At 41.2% G+C, this 23168-nt stretch overlaps 1 protein-coding gene across 2 annotated transcripts; it reads left to right on the top strand.

The window, feature by feature from the left end:
- The first annotated feature begins 5350 nt into the window (after positions 1-5350).
- Positions 5351-20861, top strand: NOM1 (nucleolar protein with MIF4G domain 1). Of its 2 annotated transcripts, none has more exons than XM_009948301.2 (11): positions 5351-6301; positions 7139-7263; positions 8223-8418; positions 10444-10767; positions 11291-11401; positions 12651-12818; positions 13433-13554; positions 17332-17464; positions 17831-17962; positions 18677-18786; positions 19803-20861. In XM_009948301.2, exons 1-11 carry the CDS (start codon positions 5351-5353, stop codon positions 19978-19980), a joined length of 2550 nt encoding a protein of 849 aa, XP_009946603.2. In that variant the 3' UTR covers positions 19981-20861. The 2 variants fall into 2 exon arrangements, with proteins under 2 accessions (XP_009946603.2, XP_086322941.1); XM_086466815.1 differs by having other exon boundaries at positions 5351-6306; positions 7141-7263.
- Positions 20862-23168: the final 2307 nt, after the last annotated feature.

The following is a 23168-nucleotide window of genomic DNA, read 5'->3' as shown; positions in this document are numbered from 1 at the left end:
ATGTCAGCAGGTGTAGGAGTAATCAGGGTGGTTTCTAGTGACAGGTCTGTGCCAGACACAAACTGTGTAACCGTGAGGTTATTTGAGCTCATGTGTGTATGGTTTTGGTTTGCCGCCTTGTCCCTTGCATACGAGTCAGCTACCTGGGGATCTACAGTGCAGTTGCCTGCTTCTAAGCCAGCCATGCAAGGCCCCGTTTTAAATCAGTGGAGGTCTGACCATCGGGTTAATGGTGTCTAAGCACTGTCCTGCAGCAGAAGCCGAAGATGGACTAGATGAGATTTTTCTCTAAAAGTGACTATTTCTCTCCATTTCCCTATAAGCATAGAGGAGGATGACTGGCTCTGCTGTAGGTGTCTGACTAAACTAAAGGAACAGAACTCTTGTCTTGTCTGTCAGGGTTAAATCAGTGTTGCTATTTCAAAGTACTTTAAGAGAATAGTCTTTAACTAGAGATGTATAGTCCACTGCTGCACCCTGGTTACGGTCAGGTAAGTAGAGCTCCTGAACAGGAACTGTATACTAAAGTAATACTACATAACAAACAATAACATAATGCATTATAGGAACTGAGATTAAGATGTAGAATGGCAACCAACACGTATAAATTGATATAATTGTTACAGCACAAATTACCAGATCCAAAGTTTGCTGTCATCCTTGAAAGACTTCCAAATATTTCATTGTATTTGGCTCAGAGGCATATCATATTTTGCATGTTTAACAAAGCCTCAGGAAAATGCAGTAAGATTTTTGTTAATAGCTAAGAACACCCCACTGAGCTAGAAAAAGCTGCTGGAAATTAATTGTCCTTGAAAACAATTAACTTAAACCATGTATGAAAAAAGACAGTGTTAGCAGTGGGATGAACAGTGTCGCTGCACGCTTCTACTGCTGCAGTTGCTCCTGTGTCAGAGGCATGACACCTATTCTTGCCAGTGTTTTAACTTTTTATTGGTAAACAAACAGGTAAAAGGTGATTTTAACAAAGTAACAGTAACTGTTAATTTTAGGGGATTTGTTTGTTGAATTCAAGCGTTCATAGATGTTTATTCTGGAGTGTTACTCCTACTTCCAAGTATTCTTTTTTTAAAGTTGCCTCGTCAGAATTAAAGAAAGAGCTAATAAAAATAAAGACTGATCTTCAGGGAATAGAATTACAATTGGTATATTAAAGCTAAGCAACTAACAACAAAGGAAAAAGAACAGAGACAAAAGGAAATGTCCCTTGTTAAGTATTTATGGTTTTTTGATTAAAACTGCCTTATAAATGACAATATAATACAAGTGTTCCTTAGATAGGGTCAGCGTTCAGCATAGAGTTAAGTCTCCCATAGAGACTTACATTTCTTGGCACAGAAACTTTCAATATATAAATTTCATATAGGAAATGCAAAGTGCCATTATGTGGGACTTTGATCAATGATGCTATCCTGATTTATAATTGTGTTTTTTTAAACTATGATGTGCACAAAGCACTAATTTAAAAGCTCATTTTAGTTGCAACCTACCTCTTCCTTTTAATAACAAGAAAGTCATCTGATTACATTTTTTTCAGTCATCCTTGTGTCACATATTAGATAATCTCCCTGTAGTTTAAAACTAAAAATGCTAATGGATTGGGGAAATGGGTTTCTGCTTTCATCCAACATATCTGTCTTTTTTATGCTTGTCTTTTGGATCATTTATCTAAATAATAACCTTTAGTACCCACTCCTTCCTTCCAATGAACTAAAAGATATTAAACTTGGTGAATACACATCTTCTCCCTACTCTAATTTTGCCAGCTGAGGTTACCACTTTCAGGTCCTTTCTTTTTTGGGGGAGTGCTACAGACATCCCCTTGCAGAGCTACTCATACGGTTACTTCCTAATTTGACTCAATCACAACAGCCAAAGTTAGCTTAAACTGTAGATCTCTTTTAATGAGTATCACTAGTCAGCACTGACTGAAAGGACGTTGACCTCAGCAACTAAAAGAAAGCAATTACATGGAAAACTTAGCAAACAGCTTTCAGTTGGCAAATCTGTTGGGGCAGCCCCAGAAAAGAGGCAGTAATAAGCCCCCTCAAGAGAAGGTGCTGTGGCTGGTAACTTCTTCAGCAGGCAAACCTGGAGATACAGGAGGATATACTTTCATGGCCTTAGTCTCAGAATGATGGCAGATAACTCATTTTGTACAAAAGCAGCCTGGAGAAGATAAACGATCAGCCCAAGGTCAGGTACAAAGATTGTCAAAATTGTGGGAGTAAGTGCCAGGACAAAGGTTCAGTTTCCATCATGCCTGACTTAAGCTTTATAAGGACCGAGCTTTCAGAAACTGCTTAGCACATAACCTCTGGAAAAAAAAAAGTATTCTGAGCAACAGGGATGTATCTTTAAAACACTAAGGAAATTCCTGTCCTCGCCTACCAATACCTTCTGAAATAGATGGAACTGAAGCCCATCTGAAGAGCCAACAACTGTGTATTGTCTTGAGACTTTGGAAAATGTTTTCCAGAGGAAAAGTATCCTTCCACAGACAATCTCTCCCAGCAGACCAAATTTCAGTTCTGCTGATCCCAGTGGTGACAGTATGACATAGGGGGAAACAATACCTCAAGTAGATGGGTACCATGCTGGAGACTCGCAGCAGAGTCTTCAAGTAACTCTCACTGTTCTGAGGCTCTCACTGCTTAGAATAAATTAATTCTGGCACAGAACTTTCAGTCTGCATAGTCAAAAAAAGCTTTGGATGTAAAGCGATATTCATACATAAATCAGGCTCTTTTCTCCATTGGTAAGAACAAAGAATGACCCTATGAGGTCAGTCTAAAAGTCTTTCTGGTGCTGCCTTGATACTTCCTGTGGTGATAAATAGCACAATATTCTGAATAGCTGCAAATTCCAAAAGAGCCAGAATCTACCTATGTGTATTATGCAGCCACTAAATCACACTTTCACGGCATGTGGGAGTGACCAGGAGACAATAGCAGGCAGAGAGCTAAAGGAATTGTATTCCGCCCATTCTGCTGAGGGGGAAAAAAAAAATCCATTAATATAATTTAATAGGAAAGGAAATCTGTTAACAAAGATTATTTCAGCAGGAAGCAAGAATTTACTGAAGCAACAACTCTATATGAACTTTCATTTCCAGTGAATCATGCCATCACGTTCATTTTCATTCTAAATGTGAAACCTGCCCTTGTGGCTTGTTCTCTGCTGAGGGATCAGCAACAAAACAAAGAACAATTACAAAATGTTCCATCAGTCCAGAATTCCTGTTTGGCAAGTAAAGCTCATATGACACAGACATCTAAATGTGAAATTTGTAAAATGGAAACTGGATTTCTCCCCTTTTCTGGTATTTAGACAACACAGGAAATTTGGAAGAGTAGTTGACAGGAGTTTCTCATTATTCACATTTAGATTTTAAGAAGATTGTATTTACCAGGTACTCAAAGCCAAATTGGTAAACGTAAAATAATAAACCACAATATTCTAGGGCAGTATCTGAAATATTTGTTGTATGTATTTCTTTAGGTATGGCATCACTAGATTTGAATGCTGAATTAGTCTATTAAGCAGATTGAGATTTCTTTCAATATTGCATTTTCTTGACGATTATATGTTGTCTTAAATATTGCTTTAATTCTTAGAAAGTATTTGCACTTCAAAAACAAGGTAATAATTCTATGCAAAAGTAGCATGCCCCTTTTCACCCAAATTTGGGATTATGGAGTTCAGCACAGTACATGTTTTCCACATTTTGCTTTGTGACCTAAACTACTGAAGAAGGCAAATACTGACATTTTCTGGTTTTGAAGATGCATGAATTTTCCCATTATTGGAAAGCTCTGTTGCCCTGAATGACAAATTATGCAATGAGACAGAAGGAAGGTGCAAATCTTGGAGTTTTAAAAGCATCTACTATTTTCTCAAATTATATTCAGCTGTATTTATCTAGCATTCTGGCACGCTGCTGGATTACTGTTACCAATAAATCTATAAATAGGATGCAAAATGCATGTGAGCTGTCTGTGCGTGAATAAAGAGCGGCCCAGCAATAAATTATAGCATAATATATAGTTTAAAATGTAGCAAAAGGAATGCCTTGACACATCAATGCAACGTATTTTGTCACTGAGGGTGAAAGATTCATTGTGCATCAGCCTTGAGAAAGCTGGATTTCTAAAGCATGGGTCATCTAGGACATATGATGTAATGAGAGAATATGGAAACATGCACAGAAAGGCAAAAATAATCTTCTGAATAGTAAACCCATATTAATTTTTCAGGTAAAATATAAGTCCTGTGCAGTACTTTGTTGTTCAAGAGAGGTCAGGAGTGCAATGCCAAAGAACAAAATAACAAAGCCTGAATTCCTGTGGATTTGGTCCCCACAGGAAATTTAAGACCGACCCTTTTTCTGAAACTAGGTCATATGTGCTGGCTTCCATTTGTGTTTTCTGGTGTCTGCTAAAGTCTAAGCTCATCTTGTGGCACTTTTTTAAGCTGAGAAAGACCTCTACCCAGCCACCTATTTTGGTGAAACTTGGGGAAATTCAGTGTTTAAGGAACTCCAGACATCTGCCAGATGTGGCTGAAACTGGCACTAGATTTCAAAGCTGGTGGGAGGACACAGACACAGGGCCGGACACACACGCCCAGCAGGTTGCATAAGCATAGAGTACAGCGGAGAGACTAAAAATAAGACCAACCAATTGGTTTTCCTGCTGACAGAAGCAAACTGCTATGGGACATTTAATTCCCTCTGATCACATAAATGACAGACAAGTTGTCACCTGCTGTGTGCGCCGGGCCAGGCAGAGCGGGGAGGGTCCCCTCCCTGTGGCAGGGGCCACCCGTCCCAGCAGCTGCATCACCTTGTCCCGCATGCCGCGACACCCCAAGATAGCACCGGGCAGAGGCCGTAGACGTGAATGTTGACTCTAGCATGCCCAGGGAGAGACATCCGAGCTCGGCAGGGTTGGAAGGGGCTTAAAATGGGGGACGGGGCAGGTGGAGGAGAGGCCGGGGCCGCTGGTGTCCCTCGGCTCCTGCGGCCTCGACAGGCGTCGGTGGAGCCTCCTGCCCGGCGGGCATTGAGGCCTTGCGACCGCACGCAGGGCTATGAAGGACGAATTGTTCCAGTCCCTTCTGTAAGAAGAGGTATAAGTCTTCTATTTTCTTAAACGTATTTTTAAAAGGAGGGATTTCGCAGCTTTGTACGGGTTTCAAGCGAGCTCCGTCCCGCCAGGGACCGCCCCGTCAGAGCTGGGGGCCGCCCCGCCACCGCCGCCCAGCAGGGGGCGCTGCTGCCCGAAATGGCTGCGGCGCAGCGGAAGAGGAAGGTCGGCTCTTCCGCAAGATGGCGGCGCCCCGGCGCGGCGTGGCGGAGGGCAAGATGAAGCAGCCAGCGGCCGCCCGCGCTCGCCGCGGCGGGAAGCTGGACAGGCTACGGCTGGCGGTGCAGCAGTTTGTGCACGCAGCCGGCGACCAGCCGCCGCTGTCCCTGCTGAAAGACTCGGAGAGACAGAACCGTAGGAGCCGCCGGGAAGCGAGGAAGGAGAAGCGCAAGCTCAAGCGGTGCCGTCGCCGCCGCCTCCAACGCGGGGAGCCGGTGGAGGCCCCCGCCGCCCTGGCCAAGCCGGCTCCTGCCAAGCCGGCTCCTGCCAAGCCGGCTCCTGTCAAGCCGGCCTCTGCTAAGCCGGCCTCTGCTAAGCCAGCCTCTGCCGCCCGCCCCAGAGCCCCGGCTTCGCCCGCCACCGCCGTCGGAAAGCAGAAGCCGAGGCCGCCGCGGCAGCAAGAGGCGGCGCGGCCGCCGGTTCCGGCACCGACACCCCGCGCGGCTCCCCCCGCCGCCGCCGCAGCCTCCTCGGCGCGGAAGCGGGCCCTGCTGGAGGCCAACGAGGAGGAGGAGAAGGAGATCCGGCGCCTGGAGCGGCTGCTGGGGCTCGGCAAGCGCCGCAAGAAGCAGGAGGGCGCCGCGCCGGAGAAGCTGCCTCAGAGCTTCTTGCGGGACGGACTGGGCTACGTGCTGGGTGCCCTGGGCGCCCGGGCCGGCCTCAGCACGCTGTGCGAGAGCAGCGACGAGGAGGAGGCCCCCGGGCCGCGGGAAGGCCAGCCGGGGCCGGGGGAAGGCCCGCCGGGACCTGAGGAGGGTCCTGAGGAGGAGGACGAGGAGGGGCCGGAGGACGCCTCAGACCCTTCCGAGGGGGGTGATGTGGAAGGACAGTGCGAGAGCGAGAGCGAGAGCTCGTCCCCCGAGGACGGTGGGGTGCTAGAGGCAAGCGAGCCCGCGGAGGAGGAGGAGGAGGAGGTAGGGTGTTTGCATCAGAGAACGCAAACCTGCTTCTCAAAGTACATACCCCAACTTGAACATAAAGCAGGGTGTACATCACCTCTGTCAAGCACGGGTGTTTGCTGTCTAGTCAGGCCACGCAGAGTGTTACCGTGGGTCAAAACAGTGCTGTTTTGGGCCCAGCAACAGTGTTGGCTTACAGGCCTGCCGGGTCCTAGGGCCCAGTGGAGGGCAGAGCTCCACCAGGTCAGGATGCTGGCAGATAATACCCTGAAGCACAAAGTATATGGCTTTGTCTCTGTATACAAGGTCAGCAAATAAAAGGAACTACCCCAGCTTTAGTGTTTAAGAACATGATTAACTACTTCTGCTGAGAGCAAAGAGAGCTTATGTTAAAATCAGTATCAGTTGAAAACTGCAGTGTTACTTCTTCTGGATGATCCCAGCAGTTCTGCCTGTGTTAAGTTTTGTAGCACGGGTGGAGGAGAGGAGGCCAAATGGGTCGTTTAGGCCACATGGCAATAACTTCAGCTGTTTCTGTGTCAGTAGCTGATGAAACCTGGATAAATCCAAGACCCAAGATGTCAGTTTTTAATAACAATAATGTAAAAAAAAAAAAAGAAAAAAAAGTCATGTAAAGGGAAGAGGGGTTTTGGCTCTGTCAAGTTGGTCATAAGCGGTAACTTGTTTCTTGCTTCTTTTCTGTATGAAGTCGTTGCTTTGGCATTAGTTATTGGATGGTAAAATGTCTACTTAACTGAAAGTTTGATATATTAAATATAAATGTATATTTGTGTTCAAGTATTTAAGATACTAGCATCATTTGGTATTTTATTTTATTGTTTTTCTGGCAAGAGTCGTAATCACAGTGCTACAAAGTATGTTCCCCCTCAAGTGAGAAAAGCTCAGGAGACACTAGATGACAAGAAAAGAGAAGAGTTGGGAAGACTGAAGAAAATGGTGAATGGTCTCATTAATAGGTAATGTAATAAGGAAAGTCATTAATCTTTCTGGTTCGATGTGACAGTGCTCATCATTCAAAGAGATGTGGCAAGGATGTGACTTTTCTCTGCACAAACTGATTTTAAGTTGGCAATCATGTCTGCTATTCTTAATAATAATTATCTTTGTTGATATAAATTCTTCAAAGTTGGTAGTTACAGAAGTTGAAAAAATCTAGAAAATAAATTTAAGCTTGGGCTGAATTCCACACAGCAGTTCCCTGCAAGTGCTACGTATAATTCACTGTCAGCTGGAGTATGCCTATAAAAAAACCTGCTAGTGTGAGTTATAAATCCCCCCAAAAAAGCGTGATTTTCTTTTTTTAATTAAATAAAATTAAATTTCTCCAACACTATAACTGAGGAGGAGCAACACTTCATAGCTTAAACTACTGAAGAACAGAAAAAGTAATTAATATTTTCATGCATTTTAATTTAGAGTATTTTTAAAATAAGAATCTATTGGCATTTTCTTTTATCTGTTAGCTGTAAAATGCAGACTACAGTATGCAGTCTGTTCAGTTGTTTAGAATTTGATATACCTTATATGTTAGAAAAGCATGAGGTATTTTCGTATTTAATTTCTCCAAAGACTGTGAGGTGCTGTAGTTACAGCTGCAAAAAACAAAGTCTGTTTTTGTCATAAGTCTGTTCAGTGTGACAGTAAGCACATTGACAGTCGCTTGTAAATACTGCTACTACTCTTTTTACATCTAAATATTTTTAAAAAAAGACCTCCAAAATTAAAAAAATGTTGTGTTTTTTTAGTTTACTGAACACAGCAAAATACATAAGGTCCCTTTTGATCATCTTTTCAATCTTTCTTCTTAATCCAAGCTAGTTTCTCCAAAAAGAATAGGTTGTTATTGGGTGATTTGAAAATTGTGGAACCGAGTGAAGGGAAGAAAAAGTGAACATTGGATTTTGTTTCTCAACAGGTTGAGCGAACCAAATTTGTCCTCCATCAGTGGACAGATGGAAGAGCTCTACATGGCCAACAGCAGAAAGGACATGAATGAAACTATGACAGATGTTCTCATGAATGCTTGTGTTACTCCAGTTGCCATGCCTGCAAGACTGATGATGGAGCATGTCCTTTTGGTCAGCATTCTTCATCATAATGTAGGAATTGAGGTAATTCTTGTGGTTGGGACTAATTTTGTATAATAATACATATTATAGTGTGTTTTCCTTGGTATTTTGTTTGAATTGCCTTTTAATTTTTGATTGTCACTAAAAAGCATCTGTAGCTGAATTTAATCAGTCTTTGTAGCTTACTTTCTAAGTGTCCACAAGTGAAAGGAACCAAGTCTGCTGCTTTATCTGATTGATTTATTTCCTCCAGAGTTACCACTGGTCAGTTATAAAATCATCAGTTTTTTCATCAAAATCTTTTTGCATCCATAAAACTGATTTTTTTTAATCTTCAGGTTTTCTCCTCTTTAATTACACTGGTCCATTTCTGTTCTCATGAGGGTATTGTTCTTCAGAGATGTGTGTCCAGATAAGGAAAGCGCTACAGTTATAGAAAGCCTTTTACATCAGTGGAAAAAGTCCCTTTTTAAGCCAAATCATGCAAATCATGAGTGGAATTAACTATGTCTATCAATGACTCCAGAATATCAAGAACTTCAAAAAACATGGCAAAGTTTTTGGAGGTTTGTCTTTTGGTTTTAAGCCTGATGAATGATTGAGATAAAATATCTCTTGCTTACTCTTGAGAAGAAGCTGAAAGTACTGATGTCAAAGGGAAGATTTTAGTTAATTTCAGTGAAATGACTCTCAGGAAATGGAGGTATTTCAGCCCCATGTTCCCATCAAGTTACGTTTTCTTTCTACATCTCAGTGCAAAAGATGTATTGATGCAAGTTCTGCAGTTTGTCATATAGTGACCTGAGTGCTGTCTCTGAAACCGTATTAAATACCAGACGGATGCAATTACAGCAGCTTTCTCCGTGCAGCCTTGCCATTACACCTGTTTGTTCCTCTTTGCTGCTTGAAAGGCAGTTCTGACTGCATATATAACATAATATTACAATGCTGCTTTAAGAAGAGAAACGCAATCTTTTTAAAGTTGAAACTTTGCAAAATACCTAGTAATAGGGTTTAGATATAGATACACTAACAGGCATTAGAAATAGGTGATATCCAGACTGTGTTCTGCACTACAGACTCTGTTATGCAACATCTTTGAATCTAAGACTGTAGTGTTTAAGTATACTGTAAAGCCCCATTATTTTTTCTATAAAATAAATGTAGAATATGCATTACATGGAGGTGTGATGGCACAGGCACGTTCAAGATTAGTTTGAGCAATGTAGAAGTTGGGATTCCATTAATTGTGTTTATACATTTGTGCAATATGATCATTGGATAGTTGAAACCTAAGCTGGTCAAGGCTTGTAATGCAAGGCAGCACTGCTGCTGGTGCTTCTGGTTTTCATAAGAACGATCAGCAAATATTAGCACCATAATAATGGAAGAGAGGAGTGTCTGGTTTAGCAGTAACGGGATATGTTTTCTGATGCCAGTCTTTAGCATCAATTCTCTACTCACAAGTACAGAGATACCAAAATTTCTTTTCCCAGTTGTACCACTGACAAATGGTTAAGACTTGTCCCCACTTCAAAATCAACCTAAGCTCATGCTCAGCAACTGTGAAAACTTGGTATGATGCGGGTTGTTTTACAATACATTTTTACCCTTCTGCGAAGGATTTTGTTCTGGAATACTGAACTCTGTGATGCATTTGGTTTCTGACATGCAGCTTTTATGGGATGAATGGTTAGCAGTAACAGCATGCTAGCCTGACAGCTGGGAAGGTGCTAATATGTGTCCATGAAAACTATATAAACGAATTCTGATGTATGTGTACTGTAAGTTCCTAACATTTGCTTTCCTTGCACAGACTTTAAAAGGCAACTGGGTGACACGTATGAGGTGTAAATAACATATACTTTAAGAAGATGTCACACCACTTAGATACTTGTGTACATAAATGTCGAACATCCATATTGGTTGAGAGGAGCAGCGATATATCTTTGAAATTAATAGTGGCAGTGCCCCAAAAATCAACATTTTACAGAAGTCTGTAAAATCTACTTACAGTTAACTGCTGGATTTTTTTTTTTTTTTCTTTCTCAATGGAAATATTGCCAGGTTGGTGCTCACTTTTTGGAAGCTGTGGTGAAGAAATTTGATGAACTCTGTAAAAGGGATGCTGAAGGGAAAGAATGTGAAAATCTGCTTGCCTTGATTGCTCATCTGTATAACTTCCATGTGGTTCATTCCCTGCTGATCTTTGATATTCTGAAAAAGCTTGTTAGCACTTTCACTGAAAAAGAGATTGAGTTGATTTTGTTTCTTCTGAAAAATGTGGGCTTTTCCTTAAGAAAAGACGATGCGTTGGCTTTGAAGGAACTGATCACTGAAGCCCAGAAGAAAGCAAACACAGCAGAGAAGAAGCTCCAGGATCAGACTAGGGTACGTGTGTGCGTTTTGAAGATTTTCTGTTCTGAATAGACTTTTATAAACACTTGGATACGTGTGTTAATTTACCAAAATGTTGTCTGCTACACTCTATTTAGATTCTGAGTTACCATTAGTGTTCGGTTGTTGCAGTCAGTTATTTGCATTCTTCTCACCTGTCTGTCTCTGTTAGTTCTTAGGATGCAGAGACCAAAATGCTTGTACGGGGTGAGACTGGGACTGTTTTGTGTCTTACATAATGGGCAGTGTTTCTGTTTCGTGATACCTTGTAACTGTGAAAAATGGTCGCTGAGGCTTGGTGTTTAGCAGATTAAGCTTTGAATTGAAGCTTGAACACAAATTAGTACAATAAGAGTTAAACATCCTTCACTGTATTTGTATTCATTTAATGAAATTTTTATGTATATTGCCGGGTGAGCTGCTTATTCTCACAGAATAGTAATTTCAAAGTACACTCTCTACTTTATTAAGTAAACTTACAGCACATAATCCACAGAAACATTTCTTTTCCCAATAGGTTCGTTTTATGCTAGAGACTATGTTGGCACTAAGGAATAATGACATGCGTAAGATTCCTGGTTATGATCCTGAACCAGTTGAAAAACTCCGTAAATTGCAAAGATCACTGGTGAGAACTTTATTGACATATGTAGTGTGTGTGTATATATATATATTCTTCAGCCAGAAGTAATTGTTTGTATTGTGCATCGTCTTGATGGGCTGTAGTATTTTTTAATTCATTTAACACTTTGAAACACTTGTGGACAAAAATCACTTCTTAGATCACTAAGTATTATCTCCTGTGTCCAAGTTAAGTCAGCAGTCAACTGACCTTCTGCTGAACAGTTTGAGAAAGGTCATAATGCTTAGCCAAAGGCTTTGCCTCAAAGTCCTGTACTTGAAAAAGAGATTGTGGGATGTTTAGTGATTATGCAGAAGAAATGAGTCATTGTGACAAGTTCTTTTTTCCATAGATTTTGGATGCAGGCACCCACTCCTGACTTCACCAGAATTATTTTGGAAGTATAACACTTCTGGAAACCTGGATGTTTTTTACTTTCTTGGGTTGTTTTTTTGGCAGAGATAGGGCAGTTTGTTTAGAACAGCCCAGTATAAAATGTATGAAAATAATTGTCTTTTTGGATTGAGAACTAAGTCATTTTTACAGGACTTAAGTCTCGTTTTAGAGTCCAAGTATCTCCAACCTGAAAATTACACTACTTGTCTACAGCACCTAGAGCAGCTTATTTTTCTGAACTTCGGAAGTGCAGGACGTGCACGTCAGTGGTAATGGGCAAGGCAAAAATAAGCTAGATAACCTAGTTCTGTACAATTTCCTATCTTATATTTTCACAGTCCTCCTGGTACACTTCCAGACTCTTTTGTGGAAAATTCTTACTTTGTTCAAAGAGTTTAAACTTTTTGTTGTTTGAATTGTACAAAACAAGGCAGTTTGTCATGTCATTTTATTTGATCACAGGTGTTCAAAAGGAAAATCACAATCAGATTGTAAGATGCCACAGCTAATTTTCAATGTCAGCATCAAGTCTGAATTCTAATCAAGTTGGAAGAGGGCTACGTTTTAAATTTATTATCTCTTTTTTAAAATAAAAAAATGAAGAGCTTCTAAATGTAAATTAAAGCAACTTCTTGTATTTGAGAAATCAGAGCATATGGGGAACTTGTAAATTCTTTTCAGGTTGCTGACAAACTAAACTTTGGGGAGGGGAACATGTGAAGATCTTTATGGAGATTGTTATTTGTTTAAAGTATTTGTTTAAAGTAAAAGTATCTGTTGTTTTCTCTTTTTTTTTAAGAAAAAAAAAAAAAGCTTCACATAAAAGCTTTTGGGGTTTTTTTGTATTTTGTTATTCAAGGTTCACAGCAGTGGTTCTGGAAAAGAAACTCAGCTCCGTGTCTCCCTGGAATCTCTCCTCAGTGCTGATCAGGTTGGTCGCTGGTGGATTGTCGGGTCATCCTGGAGTGGAGCTCCAATGATCGATGATACAAACCGCAAGACTCAGCAAAAGCTGCATCTGGGAAAGGTAAATCCAAGCAGTGCTAGTTACAAGTCTGAGTGTTTGTGGTCTTTTGAATGTTCTTCATATAGGTGAGTAAGTTCATTTCAGAGCCCAGCAAAAAAACCTTCACGGGCTCTTGTAAGACTGAGCTTTTGGACTGCAAATTCTGCCCTTACGTTTTTCAACACGTTGTGCTTCTGCACTTCATCAGAGCTGTAACTACGAATGCTGTGGTACGGCTTGTTTTTTCTTACTGGGTTGAATTGCAAAAGTAACTTATGTTACTGTAAGAAGAGCCTTGCTTTAAGAGTGGATTTGCTAGTATGAATTCTGACAGGTATTGTTGTCTGTCTGTGGGTGGCGTATATTTAACCTGATTCTAAAAGTAGTGTGGTGAGATGGTCATGGTGACTTACATTAGAGAAGCATGTCTTAAAAATAATTGGCACAATTAAAATACATTAAAATATATTTCTCTAGTTGACAAAACTCCTGATGATGCCTATGCCTCTGGACAAACACTCAGGACCTTTGGATTGCTGCTTCATAGTTTGCTGGGGATCTTCATTAATGGTCTTACTGAAGGCTGCACAGAAATAGCTTTCTTTAAGCAAGCATTTAATTTTTTTTTTTTTCAGGTGAGTTCAAAGATAATGGAGCTTGCTCGTAAGCAGAGAATGAACACCGATATTCGGAGAAGTATTTTTTGTGTCTTGATGACAAGTGAAGACTTCCTGGATGCCTTTGAAAAGCTTCTCAAGTAAGTACAGACTATCACAGAAGACAGCCTGGAACTAAAAATAGCATTAGCTGGGTTGGGAAAACAACAGTGCTGGTCTGGGCTTTAGAGCGTTTAGTTGATGATACAGTTAAAGTGCATAGCTGGGGATCCACCTAGGGTAAAAGGGGAGGGGAGGGACCAAAACCCTGGTGTAAGGACTAGTAGGGGGCAGGCAGAGGAAAGGAGTAGCTGCTGTTACTCATGTCTCTCATGTCTGTAACTGTCATTTACAGCATCTCTTGACTTAAGAGCCTCTGTCTTTTTGCATTGAAGATGCGTATCCCAGTCTAGGGGGTGGCAGTCTGTTGCAGGCTTGCTTCCTTACGGAGGCAGACCAGAAGCCCCTTCAGAACATCAGAAATCGCTGGATTTCCGTGCTACTGCCCCTTCCTTTGCTTCTTGCCATCTTGTAGGTCTCTGTCTGTACTTGCATGTTCTGTCTGTACTGTTCATGTTCTAGCACCTCCACTTCCCTCTTGCAGGATTTATTAGCTTTGGATTTGCTCCAGGGTCACGTTTCATGTTAGGACCAGTTTCCTTACCACTTGACAAACAGCTCTTTAGAAGAAGGTGTGATCAGGGAAAAGCTCAAACTAAGCTATTCTTTGTGTTTATCAGAATATTAATTGTAAGTCTGTAGTAACTGGGAGGGTAGAGAGCAGGTCTGAACTTTTGTGTTGCAGCCTTGTAATTCAAGGGAATTGTCTTACCAGGATGGCATGCAATTATTTAATTTGCTAACCAAACCAAAACAGACTTTGTAATAAAGTCAACTAATATTTGATTAAATGCCACTTCTGCAAAACACAGCTTGGATTTAAGACTGTGGTGGAGTCATTCCAATAACTTAATATGGCCTGTTCAATTAAAAGAAATTAGCTGCTGCAGTTCTTGCCAAGATACCGTAGCTCGATTTGCAAATTGATCCTTGACTCTCATCCATGCTATTTAAACTGGTGTACAAATCTGTGTACATTGATGTACTTGGTAGAAAAACTGTGCAGATTGCCTGGTGTGGTTGATACTGGTTTTTATACAGCAAGCTTGGAGAGAGAGAAATTCTCAAATGTGCCCACAGCTGGCAGAGTGTAATGCAAAGTACACAGAATTGTCAGTGAATTAATGAACTTCAATGTGAACGTGTGTTCCAGAGCGTATGGGAATTTATATTCGTGTGTTTGATGTCAGTCTCATGAGGAAGAGCACGAGAAACACATAAAGAAATATTTTAGCTGTGCTTGTTGATTCATCTGCTGCTAGGTCTCTGGCAGAGTTGAGGTGTGGTTAAGTGGTAATTTAAACCATTTTAAATCCAGGCTGCTATAGTTTTGCTTGTCTTTCTCCTCCTTACAGCAAAAGCAAATAATTAGTGTGAAGCTAGAACAGCTCCCTGAAGTGGCTCAGCTTGTGATTGCAGAAGTATCAGTGTAAAGGGAGGGCTGGGAACATCACTGGAGACAAAGAGCAGAGAGTGAGACTTTATCCATTTCATCAGATGAAAGGCCACACCTCCTTCACAAACCACAGGTTCACACAGGAGGGGGAATAGATGCTGCTTAAGTTTGATGGAGAGTCAATTTTTAAAACTATTTCATAGAGATGAAGAATTTGAGAAACTTTGCATCTCACAAAAAGTTGAAACTTGTAAAAGTCTGGATATCCTGTTGTGGTGTGATGTGTAATTCAAGATGGCAAGTATGTGATTGTATCCTCTAAAATAATTTGAACTAACTTTTAAAAGGTGGGTTTGAGTGTTGCTATTTTTGATCCAAAGGCAATGATAGTCTTGGGCTTCAGCTGATGATAACTAACCTACTTAGAGGCAGACTTGTGATGATAGGTAACCTACTTCAGAGGCAGTTACGCCATATACAGCGGGAAGTTCTTAAAGCGATCAAGCCATAAAAGTCCATGGGAGTACTGTAATTTGTGAATGATTTAATAGGTGGGTGGGGTGGTTGCATATTCTTTATCGAAGATTATCAAGCTTATGAAATCTGTACGTGTTTATGGTGAAGCTCAGCAGTGAAAGACTACCCTGACTTCAGGTGTTTAGGAATGCTAGGTCTGGAAAGGTAAAATACTGCTGGCTTTGTGAAGAAGCGAAGGTAAGAACAAAGTGGAACGTCAAAGTGCTGATTTACTTGGTTACAACTGTCTGGCAACTTGAATATTTCCTAAGTAAGCAAGTTGTGATAGAAGTGGGGATGAACAAAGAAGAGGAGAGTGTGCCAAATTAGTGATTGCAATGTAACTTCACAAGTCATCCATTAAATGCAAGCCCAGGGGCTGAAAATGTGTGTATTTTTTTTAAAAAAACGTTCTTGCTCTCTAATAGAATCAGGTAGAACTTGCCTGATGGGAGAGCAAGCAGATTGTATCACAGACACAGCGCTTACAGTGCTGGCCTCTTTTGAAGAAGCAGACTCCTCAGTTCAGCGCTCATTAGCCATCAGCCTAGAAATCATCCCGTATTTTCCTATTGTAAAACCTTAAATTCTGGCGGGTTTTGTCTGAAAGCCAGTGTTTTCTCTGTTGGTTAGGTGTATGTCTGTGATTAAATGCAATGGCGGGTGTCTGGAGGTGTATACAAATGAGGGATATTGGAATCGAGCAAAGACAAACCCCTCTACAGACGGTAGAGCAAGTTCCAGTGGAGTCAAACTTAGTTTGAAAATACACTTGGGTTGTACTAATGCTGCATGAAACTTGAGCTCAAAGCAATGAAAAGAATTTTGTTTGACATTTTTCAGTTTATAATATGAAGCATTTTTCATTTTAATTGGTTTTAATGCTGCCAAGCATTTGGCAGCCGTAGAAGCCAAATCATATTATTCACAGAACAGGTGCATTGAGAGTTAGTTACCACTCCCTGCCAAAGTGTCTCAGCCCTCTTTTAGACTGGTCAGCTGTTCAAGTGGGAAGGCTGTTGAGTCCTTGGCCTTCATGCTGAGGTAGCCAGTGTAAGTATTCCTTGATACTGACTGTTTTCTTCAGGTTTTTTTGTTTTAAGATGCTTTGAAGTCACAGACTGCATCCTCTTAGGCTACTAATAATAAAATTTCAAGTATTATGTAGCATGGAGTTGACCTAGAGACGAAAAGATTCCTGCCACCAGCTAAGTAGGAGAGACATCTTAAAATGTCGTCTTAGCTACAGAAGTGAAGGGCCCTGGACATACTTCTCTAAATAGGCTTACACTGATGCAGAGGCTGTTTTTCCCTCCCATGAGGACAGGTACAAGTGTCAGAGAACCACAAGAGGGTTCTGCAGTTCTTGTTTCACAGTTTAACCCCTGTATTGGTACACCAGGCAGCAGCGCCTGCTGCTGTGCTACTGCTATGTTCAAAGCCACAGGACTCCATGGTGACAGTGCCCTCTCCTCTTTTTCTTCATGGAGAGCTATGAACATGGACTGGGCTGCCTTTCCTTCCCTAGGGGGTGGTTATACTTGTATCATTCCAGTTCTAGTTCTTGCTTTTGCAGCCGCTCCTTTAATACGGATAACGCTGTACATTTCAATAGTGCCGTACAAGAGTGCTGATTTAGCCCGCACTCTTAAGGGTTTCAGTCCATTCAGTGTTTTAAAGAATGTGTAAGGACTTCCTAACAAGTAAAATTTAACATGGTGTTGGGTTGGTTCGTTTTGTTGGGGTTTTTTTTTAAGTATTACTCTTGGATGTTGACTGTAGCTCTTACTTTGTGGCAGTAATTTTTTCCATACTAAACAATTCTCATTCTCTTGCTAAATTTTAGGCTTGGACTGAAAGATCAGCAGGAGAGAGAAGTTGTTCATGTTATGCTTTACTGCTGCTTACAGGAGAAGACATACAACCCTTTCTATGCATTTTTGGCTAACAAGTTTTGTGAATATGAAAGACGATTTCAGGTGAAGAAAAATCTGTTTCTACTTTGGTTTAGTGTCATTATTGTGGTTAGGGAGACAATAACTAAACAGCTGGGAGTGGGTGCGTGCCTGTTAAGATCTTGATCCTCAGGAAAGATTCCGCTGGTATAGCTATGCATTCAGTAAGGGATACTCATGGTCACATCTGAATGGGGAATAAAATAACCACTGCAGAAGGTTGGCTTTGCTCTGTTTTGCACGTTTTAAAGGAATTGAATAGTCTGATCAAGCGTCTGTGTTAATTAACAGAGGGCTCATAATGAATAGAAGGTCAAAGGTTTTGTTACGTTGTTACTCATTTAAACAGTCACTTGATTTGTAGGATTTTTTTTTTCCTTTGACACCTAGGTGACATTTCAGTTTAGTCTTTGGGACAAAATCAGAGACTTGGAAAACCTGTCAGCCACTGCCATCTCCAACTTGGTTTCCCTGTTGGCTCACTTAATAAGGACAAAGTCATTGCCACTTTCAGTTCTCAAGGTTGGTGTGTTTCCTTTTCGAAATACTTGTGTGCTTTCCTTGCATTTGCTAGTTCTATGGGAAATGTATTTTCTCCGTTGCCTAGCTGGTACTTTAGCTGCTCGTGGTCATAAACTAAGACTTGTTCTAAAATTAATTAATCCGATTGATTACAGTAATGCTATAATTTGGGGAAAAGGGAACCTGTGGGTACCCAGGCATACAGAAAGTCTTCAGTTCTGTATCTGGAGCGGTTGTGAGATTATTTTCTTTAGAGTATCCAGAGTTGGAACTGAGGCCCCTTCATTAACCAGCTTTGTCAGTGGATTTTGTGCTATGCTTTTTAGCTGATGTTGATTTTTATTAGACCAGAAAGAAATCTACTGAACACTTGGATTTCAGAATGAGGAGTCCATCGAATTTTATTGGAAGAATAATTGAAATGTGTTAAACAGGCAATTATATGGATTGTCCTAGTATTTCTGAACTGTTTATCTAATTGAGAAATTATATTCAGTATTCTGGTACTAGTAGACAGGTTATTCCTTAGAAAGTTCTCTGCTTTCCTTATTGGTTGGCTTTTGGAGGCAGCATTCGCAGCTAATTCTTCTGTGCCAAACTTAAGACTCAGTGTTTATGGGAGACCAGTTGGTGTGCTAAAAGCTGTTCCTTTGGAAGAGAATTCAACTGTTTGAAATACTTGAATTAATCTATTTCTCCCCCTCTCTCTACTAGGTAATTGAATTCAGTGAACTAGATAAACCCAAAGTCCGTTTCTTGCGACAAGTGTTAAGCATGCTGTTACTCAAAACAGATCCTGAAGAACTTAGTGACATTTTTGTGAGGTAAGTGATCAGAGAGATTTCTAAGGAACCTCTGGTGAGCAGTAATTAAGAAGATAAGAAGTTTGCTTATTTTGTTTGGAATTATACAGTGCCTTTTCCAAAGATCGGTCGTCCATGCCTTAAAAAGTAAGCTCTCCTGGGTGGGTGGGGGGTTGCGTATCATTTGTGTTTAGTACAGGCTCTGATACACATGCAACTGCGAGAAGCGTTACACAAAATAAGGCTTTCAAAGTGTCATTTTGGTCACAGGATTTTCACGAGCTGAGCTCTGTGCTTATGTGCTTGCTTTATTGCCTTACCGTCTGTGGGCAGTAGGATTCGCTCTACCAGCAGTCTTTGCTAGAAGGTGTCTTTTCTGTTAGAAGGAAAAATGAATACTAATGAGGAAAAAGGTTTGGGGGATTTTTAATTATTTTTTTAAAGCAACATTGTCTGGAAAATCTTTATTTCTTACATGGGACAGGGTTGCCTGGAGAGGCTGGGAAATCTCCCTCCTTAGAGATGCTTAGGACTTGAGTGGGTAAGACTCTGAGCAACCTGACCATGCCTGGATGTTAGTCCAGCTTTAAACAGGAGGTTGGATGAGATGACCTGTGGCCATCCTTCCTGACTTAAATTACTCTGTGATTCCGTGATTTTTGTTGCATTAAACTTGCAATGTCACATAAAGTTAGAAAAAAATGGGTGGTGATGTTTCAGCTGTTACGCTGCAACACAAGGAAGCTCCAATGTGGTGTTTGCCTCGGGTTTTGCTGTAACGTGATTGTTTACAGAAAGTAAGTGTAAGGCCCCAATACTCCATTTTGTTGTTGAGGATCAATTGTGCGTTGAGTGTGGTTGGGCTGTTTGCCAAACCAATGTAGACTTGCTGGTAATCTGAAAGCCTCTTCAGAAAAGCTCCTTTTCTAGGTTGGATTTTTTCCTATGTCTCTATTTGAAGAAGATAAAGAAAAAAAATTAAGAAACTTCTGAACCAGTAGAAGGCTAAAGAATATTTTTGATCTGTATCTTTACAGGATCTCTGACAACCCCAACCTGGGAATGCTACGGGAAGGTTTGAAACTCTTCCTCACCCACTTCTTACTGAAAAATGTGCAAGCCCAAAAAAGTGCGGAAGAGGCTAGCTTATTAAAAGAAAGAGTTGAACTAGCGACCAAGGCTTTGCAAGCGAAAGAATCCAAATTGAAGCTATAGTTCTGTTTTTCTAATAAAACTTACAGAAAAACTGAGTCTGCATGAAGCTGCAAAGCTTTGGTAGTCTTTCAGACCCCAATAACTGAGAATGAGGAGAGCTGTGTTCCTCTAAAGGATCCATTTTTTGATGTACACAGTTACTTTGCCCTACACACTAAGTACAGGATTAATTGAAGGTGATCCAAGGCCTTTTTGAAGAAAGGGAAAATGCGGTTTTGTCGTGTCCCTTTTTAGTAGGAGTGCTTCATGTTGATGGCTGGTGTCTGGAGAAGAGGATGAATTTCTCTTCTGTGATCCTCCCAGTCAGCAGTAGCGTGCTGCATTGCGTATTCTGACCTTTCATGTAGAATAAGAGCACAATACTGACCGCTGTGTGTTAAAGAGGGCAGCCTTAACTGAAGGCTTTTAATAACTGATCGTTGTACTTGCCTGAAGAAACAGGCCACTAGATGGCATAAGTGCTGGTGAGTCAGTTTTGGAAGAAATCAACTTTTTTCTTAAAAGTGTTGGAAGTTACCTGCTAATTCTGTGAATTGTTTACCTGACTGTGGGTCAGGAAAAGATCTTCAGTTGGATTCAAAGCTGTAGTAAAACAACCTGAAGGTCTGACTTTGCCCAATTACATTGGGTTTAGAAATCACAGCATAGTTTTATTGCTCTCATAGTGTTTTTCATAGCTTTGAAATTGGAGTTGCCCAATCACTGGTGTTAATCAGATTTTTCTAGTCATCAAGAATAATATCAGTATGAGTCTTTTAATAAGAGAATACCTTCCTAAAGAATTTACTTGCAAAAAAAACCCCAAACTTACGTACATTTCTTTCTGTAACCCTCGGTGTTAATGCTTTGTTTCTTTTGTCACCACTACACATTAAATTCCAGTTTTTCTAAAGGCTTTGCTGTTTGTATGACCTTTACTGTAGCTGGCTTGCCAGGAAGGGAATGACTTAAAGCGAGGGAAGAGGGGGAAGCACTTCCTTGTCCACAGTCTGAGCTGCATCTGCATAACCTACCCATGTTAGAGCTGCCAGCCCTACTTCTGTAACTGGGCTTGCCCTCGTGCTCAGTTGTCCACTCGCTTATGGTGCCTCCTCGTTGTGTTTGATACCGATTGATCTATTCAGCTGCTTTGGCTCTGTCCCTGTTGGGAAAATTTGCTCCCAGCAGACATCCTCCAGAAAATTTTCAGTTCTGCAGAGAGGTGGACAAGAATTTTTTTTAATTTTTTAAGATTTTTTTAATCAAAGAATTGAATGTGGAATACTCTGCTTGCTGAGCTGTCCCAGTAATGTTTTCAGGTGGAGGAGTGCTTCCCCCAGCAGCCAGGGAGCTGTTTTTCTCACCTTTCCTCTGTTAGAGAGGGCAAGTTGTAGGGAACAAGGTGTCCTGGGAGCAGAGACACCCAGTTTCAAAATCCCAGGTTGCACTAGCGCGGTAACAGCTGTCACAGAAGAGATCACTGTCAGAACAAAGCAAGATGGTTTCTTCAGCCTGTTTCATACTGTTGGCAGCTTTCACGCATCTAAAACTGGCAGTTTCCCCTCAGCTGCACCATACATGAAATAGGAGGAAGTGGAAAAAAAAACAGTTAAAATATTTCTAAAATAATAATTTATGTATTGGTGAAAGTATGAGCAGCAGCAGAATTGATGCTATTTTGATGGATACAAAAGTCACAGCTTTGGAGAGTGCGTGTAAACAAGGCCCTTGCAAACAAACATGCCAAACCTCATGTTTTAGTTTTGGAAGCTGGGCTCGGGAGAAAACCTGTGCAAGCCCGTAGAAACTGGCCGCTGTGGAATGCCTGGTGAGTACAAATTGCTCCTCCTAGACTGCAGCAGCCACCCAATTAATTACATTTTTTGCAGGAGTTTAGGTAGGCCCAGCATTTCAACGTGTTTGTGGTTTAATAATACATAAATGGAAACACATTGCTCTAGCTGGAGGTTGAGGCAACTTCACTCCTTGAGATGAATCTTGAAATGTCTTCCTTAAATTAAGTGTGACAGGCTGCCCGTTCCTCAGTTGAATCTCTGCCTGGTGACCGGGACTGACCACCCTTTGCTGCCCGTGGAAAGGGTGCCTCGTGTTTTATGGCTCCGAGTCTATTCACTTGCTGCGGCTGCCTGAGGCGGTGTGATGCAGGTGTTGCTGTGCAATCAGAGGAGATGGTTTTAACCTTAGAGTCTAAAATTACAATTGCTTTTTTTTTTTTAAAACTGAGACTTGCATGAGTTATTCTTTATCCCAAACAGAGTATGTTTTGCTCAAACTTACAGTTATTAGAGCCGTTGCTTTGTTTCTGAAGAAAATAGATTTTTACCTGCCTGTAGCTTTTACATTTGTCACATTTATGCATAAACGTAAACTTTTTCGAAAAACTAGATTTTCAAGGAAAGCAGCCAAAATACGCTGCCGGTCCACAGTGCCCTAGTCATGGTACAAGGACAGTTGCTGCAGGCGATTCTGTGTGAGTCCCATCCTCCCGCTGTGATTCAGTGAGAGAGTGACTATCAAACAGAAATTTTGATAATTCTAAGATAAATGTGAATTCCTGAGTCTTGGACCTTGCCATGTTTAACAATTTTTTCCGTGGTCCTGCTGGCCAAACTGCCCCAGCTTGCCGGCGCTGGAAGGCCTGTCAGGACGTGCACATCTGCCAGCTGCCGCTTCTGTCGTCCAGTCCTACCCCAAGGATGTAAAGGTGAGAAGGTGAAAAGGAAAGCTGAGATCATGTTGTATTTATTTTTAATGTATTTATATTAACATATATATTTGTACATACTATTTTTTATAGACATTGTATATGTATAAATGTATGTAAAAATATATATAATTTTTAATATATATAGATCATATTTTTAACCCTGGAGAAAAAACTTGTTAAGAGCAAAGCCAGCCCTGCCAAAGTGTCTCCTCCTTATAGCAGGGCTGTTGGTGCTCCGAGGTCTCCCTGTAACAACAGCAAGTGCGAATACTGGCAAGCAGCTTCCCACAAAGCTGCACACGAAGCCCCAACTGCCAGCAGAGGCTGCTGGAGGAGTTACCCTGGGCTTGGACACGTCTTGGTTAGTCTCACACGGAATAGATGTTGGATAACACGCAAACACAAAATACAGCATGTCAAGATTTCTTCCTATTGAGGATTAGTCTGTTAGCTCACATCAAACCTCTGGGAGAATCGTTCT

The sequence above is a fragment of the Leptosomus discolor genome, chromosome 6 (genome assembly GCF_034619465.1).
Source record: "Leptosomus discolor isolate bLepDis1 chromosome 6, bLepDis1.hap2, whole genome shotgun sequence".
Taxonomy (NCBI): domain Eukaryota; kingdom Metazoa; phylum Chordata; class Aves; order Leptosomiformes; family Leptosomidae; genus Leptosomus; species Leptosomus discolor.
This window is presented reverse-complemented; position numbering and strand designations above follow the sequence as displayed.